The 5,040-nt window shown below is 39.1% G+C and overlaps 1 protein-coding gene across 1 annotated transcript; it reads right to left on the reverse strand.

Moving 5' to 3' along the window:
• Nucleotides 1–1,630: 1,630 nt before the first annotated feature.
• Nucleotides 1,631–3,099, reverse strand: LOC117320311 (the record flags this gene model as incomplete). The annotated part of the gene is made up of 1 exon (XM_033874920.1): nt 1,631–3,099. A coding segment is annotated over one exon (1,469 nt), but the record flags the coding sequence as incomplete, so codon positions are not given.
• Nucleotides 3,100–5,040: the final 1,941 nt, after the last annotated feature.

The raw sequence follows: 5,040 nt of genomic DNA on the forward strand, positions 1-5,040 counted from the left end.
TTGATCAGATATGTGTTTCTGTATATAATTAAATCTAGTATAAATCCTATATTGATGGAAACGTCTACAACATCCATTTTCTCACCATTGAACATTAATTATTTCTAAATACATCAGTTCTGGTTTTGTCTATGTAATGTGATTCAGATTATATTAAAGAAAAAAATATGAAGTCATCCACATACATTTGTAAAACAAACTTAATAAATCAAGGTGATAATGCTGTCTACAGTCTGTCGCGCAGTCAGACAAATGTCTAGTGCAGCGAATGTACAAAGAAGTGTTTAGTGTACGACACTTCAATCAAATCAACATGTCTTTTTCGCGATAATCTGATGTACACTGAAGTGGTGTACAGGTTGATACTCTTTAGAGAAGTCGTTTCCTGTTGCTATGTTTATGACCTGATCATAGCTGTGTCGGAGTCAAAGAGACCAAACAATGGAATAAATACACCAAAGCCTGTGTACATCATAACAATGGAATTAATACACCAAAGCCTGTATACATCATAACAATGGAATTGATACACCAAAGTCTGTATACATCATAACAATGGAATTAATACACCAAAGCCTGTACATCATAACAATGGAATTGATACACCAAAGTCTGTACATCATAACAATGGAATTAATACACCAAAGCCTGTACATCATAACAATGGTATTAATACACCAAAGTCTGTATACATCATAACAATGGAATTGATACACCAAAGCCTGTGTACATCATTACAATGGAATTAATACACCAAAGTCTATACATCATAACAATGGAATTAATACACCAAAGTCTGTGTACATCATAACAATGGAATTGATACACCATTGTCTGTGTACATCATAACAATGGAATTGATACACCATTGTCTGTTTACATCATAACAATGGAATTGATACACCAAAGTCTGTGTACATCATAATGATACCAAATTCAGAACAGTCATTGTAAACAGCTTATATTAAATACTCTTAAGGGACCCGTCATTTACATTTCGAACCTCTGGGTGGACTTTATTGATATAGGCAATGATTGATTAAAATAAAATAAAAACCGTACCAAGTGACAGCGGTAACTGTGACTAACTCCAGACAATATAGACATTTGAAGCTTGTTCATTTTTGTTGATAACGACAGTTAATATCATGTTACAATTTTGAATATTTTTTTGACGGGATGTAAACATAATTATTTTGAGGGTCATTTGATATTCGTTAATGCTTTAACGGTCAATTGATATTCGTCAATATTTAATGCTCAATTGATATCCATTAATGTTTTAATTCTTAATTGCGGCTTGTCAATATTCGTTGATATTTTAAAAGTCAATTGATATTCGTCAATGTTTAATGTTCAATTGGTATTCGTTAATGTTTAATGTTCAATTGATATTCGTTAATGTCTTAACCGGCTGTTTAGTAACAGTGTTTTATTCCCAGTGTAAGGATATTATTATAATCAATATGTCACTCACTTTATCGTTGTACTAGATCGTGGGTATATATTCCGCCCGTATTGAGAACTGACGAGGGCAACACCTACTACACCAGCTAACAGTCCTCCCTCCAACTAATGTTCTGACCTAGAGTCGTGAGTACAGGTTGTAACCTAAATCAACACTTTAAACCTGCAACATAACATCATATATGCAAGGCAGTCAGGACTGGATAGCTCGACAGTAAGACCGATGTCCAGGTTAGGGCGGTTTAGCTCGACAGTAAGACCTGTGTCCTGGTTAGGGTGGTTTAGCTCGACAGTAAGACCTATGTCCAGGTTGGGGCGGTTTAGCTCGACAGTAAGGCCTATGTCCAGGTTAGGGCGGTTTAGCTCGACAGTTAGACCGATGTCCAGGTTAGGGTGGTTTAGCTCGACAGTAGGACCTATGTCCAGGTTAGGGTGGTTTAGCTCGACAGTTAGACCGATGTCCAGGTTAGGGTGGTTTAGCTCGATAGTAAGACCTATGTCAAGGTAAGGGTGGTTTAGCTCGACAGTTAGACCGATGTCCAGGTTAGGGTTGTTTACCTCCACAGTTAGACCGATGTCCAGGTAAGGGTGGTTTAGCTCGACAGTTAGACCGATGTCCAGGTTAGGGTGGTTTAGCTCGACAGTTAGACCGATGTCCAGGTTAGGGTGGTTTAGCTCGACAGTAAGACCTATGTCCAGGTTAGGGTGGCTTAGCTCGACAGTTAGACCGATGTCCAGGTTAGGGTGGTTTAGCTCGACAGTAAGACATATGTGCTCGACATTAAGACCTATGTCCAGCTTAGGGTGGTTTAGCTCGACAGTAAGACCGATGTCCAGGTTGGGGTGGTATAGCTCGACAGTAAGACCTATGTCCAGGTTAGGGTGGTTTAGCTCGACAGTAAGACCTATGTCCAGGTTAGGGTGGTATAGCTCGACAGTAAGACCTATGTCCAGGTTAGGGTGGTATAGCTCGACAGTAAGACCTATGTCCAGGTTAGGGTGGTTAAGCTCGACAGTAAGACCGATGTCCAGGTTAGGGTGGTTTAGCTCGACAGTTAGACCGATGTCCAGGTTAGGGTGGTTTAGCTCGACAGTAAGACCTATGTCCAGGTTAGGGTGGTTTAGCTCGACAGTAAGACCGATATCCAGATTAGGGTGGTTTAGCTCGACAGTAAAACCGATGTCCTGGTTAGGGTGGTTTAGCTCGACAGTAAGACCGATGTCCTGGTTAGGGTGGTTTAGCTCGACAGCTAGACCGATGTCCTGGTTAGGGTGGTTTAGCTCGACAGTTAGACCGATGTCCTGGTTAGGGTGGTTTAGCTCGACAGTAAGACCTATGTCCAGGTTAGGGTGGTTTAGCTCGACAGTAAGACCTATGTCCAGGTTAGGGTGGTTTAGCTCGACAGTAAGACCGATATCCAGATTAGGGTGGTTTAGCTCGACAGTAAGACCTATGTCCAGGTTAGGGTGGTTTAGCTCGACAGTAAGACCTATGTCCAGGTTAGGGTGGTTTAGCTCGACGGTTAGACCGATGTCCAGGTTAGGGTGGTTTAGCTCGACAGTAAGACATATGTCCAGGTTAGGGTGGTTTAGCTCGACAGTTAGACCGATGTCCAGGTTAGGGTGGTTTAGCTCGACAGTAAGACATATGTCCAGGTTTAGCTGCAACTTATGTAATTAAGGCCGGATGGCCCGAGAGCCGTATAGAATTATGGTTAGAGCTATCCCATGCAGCAAGAGTTATGTCTTGGACGCCAATATATAGTACCAACCATTATGAACAGCTGATTGAGTGGTATATATTGATAATATACTTCGTGTGGGAAAAATAAAGGACTGAAAACAGTTCATATATTTCTCCTGTGTAGGAATGTATTAGACCGTTAAGCATTAGAGACAGCAGTCTCACAGTGCCTAGGTGGGAGTTGTATGAGCTTCGGGGAGAAATATATGAATATTGTCAGTGTCAGGTTAGAATAGTTACAGTGAAATTATATACAGTTTTGGACATAGGCGTTATGTGAAGTTATTACACTTTTGTCAGTGATCATGTACATATTGCCCATGCGATACGAGTGATGTTTGCTTGGTCGTATCAGAGCTCGGGCCGATAATTATATCACTTGATATCAGCCCGGGCTGATATAACATGTACAGTTGTCCTACCAACCGTGCCGATTTCTGTTATCAGCCTGGGTTGATATCACGTCAATTATGACGTCAACAAAGATGGTGTCGTTTACTATAATCTGAGCTAAGATAACGTTGGCGTTATACGCCTGTAACATCACTTTAAATTCGCTCACTGCTTGTCAAGTCAAACTTGCCGGACAGAACGAAAAAAAGACATCGATGAGAAAGAATGTACTACGTTGACTGTCACAATTTTTGTTAATAACTCTACCGCTATAATTGTGAACACGTTAAATAACATTTTTGCTTTGCTAGTCTTTTTTTTTAAATACTTGATAACAAGATATGCTATGACTATTGGAATGTCACACCAGCCCTTGACATATCAGCCGTCAGGGCTGAGATTCTCGGGCTGATATCAAGTCATATACTAACCTCTAAGTTTTATATAGAAATGATTTTAGTGGTATTTTCGAGTTTACTCTCACATTCCGGCTATACTAAACTTTAGGAGATTGGTCTCAGTAAACGTTTATACTACTGTCTGTACTCTACAATGACAACAACATTTACAATCGTTATGTTTTCCCTGAATAGCATTTTATTATTGAATACTGGAACTGTTATTTCACTATCTTACCTCCCGCCTTATAGAAAAGAACATTGGGGAAGAGTGTTTACGAGAAATAGTTGTCTGGTATATGAGATCATAAAAATAAACACAACGCTAAGGACATAATCATACCCGCTGTATCCTGGATCGACACCTATTTTAGTGGTGGAAGAAAAAACTTTTGTATCATTGGGGAAACTCATTATTTATCAATGCTACATATTATATCTTTTATAAACAGATTAGACCTACAGTTGTCAGGATCTACTGGAACGTCCAACTCATAGGGGGAGAGAAAACCTTGTCTGAAGGCTCCATTTCTGACGAGGAAATAACCAGATTATCAGGAACGTCATTGAAGTAGAAGATGAGGTGATGGCCGACAAGGGGTTTCCCAATAAAAATATCTTACAGAAAGTTGGTGCGAAACTTGTGATTTGATCATTTTTGTTGTTAAAGTCAATTTTCAAAACATGAGGTCAAAAACGCAACACAAGTTTCTAGGCTAAGACACAATGTAGAAAGACATCAGAAGAAGCAATATTGCGACAACATTGAACATACTCCAAATCTGTAAGATCTGGGTCAACCGGCTTGATGTATCAAAACAGGCCACATTACCAATAAACAACAAAGTAAAAAAAAAACATGATTTTATTATAGATTCTTTTTTAATTAAAGGATGCTTGGTGAAAATAAATATTGAATTTCAATCACATTAAGCATTGATAGAAATATTTTTAGTTTCATGAAAGAAAAACAGAATTGCGAACTTATTATGAATGCGTGTAAAAATACATTACTCTCAAAACGAATAATCCTATTTA

The sequence above is a fragment of the Pecten maximus genome, unplaced genomic scaffold, assembly GCF_902652985.1.
Source record: "Pecten maximus unplaced genomic scaffold, xPecMax1.1, whole genome shotgun sequence".
Classification (NCBI taxonomy): Eukaryota; Metazoa; Mollusca; class Bivalvia; order Pectinida; family Pectinidae; genus Pecten; species Pecten maximus.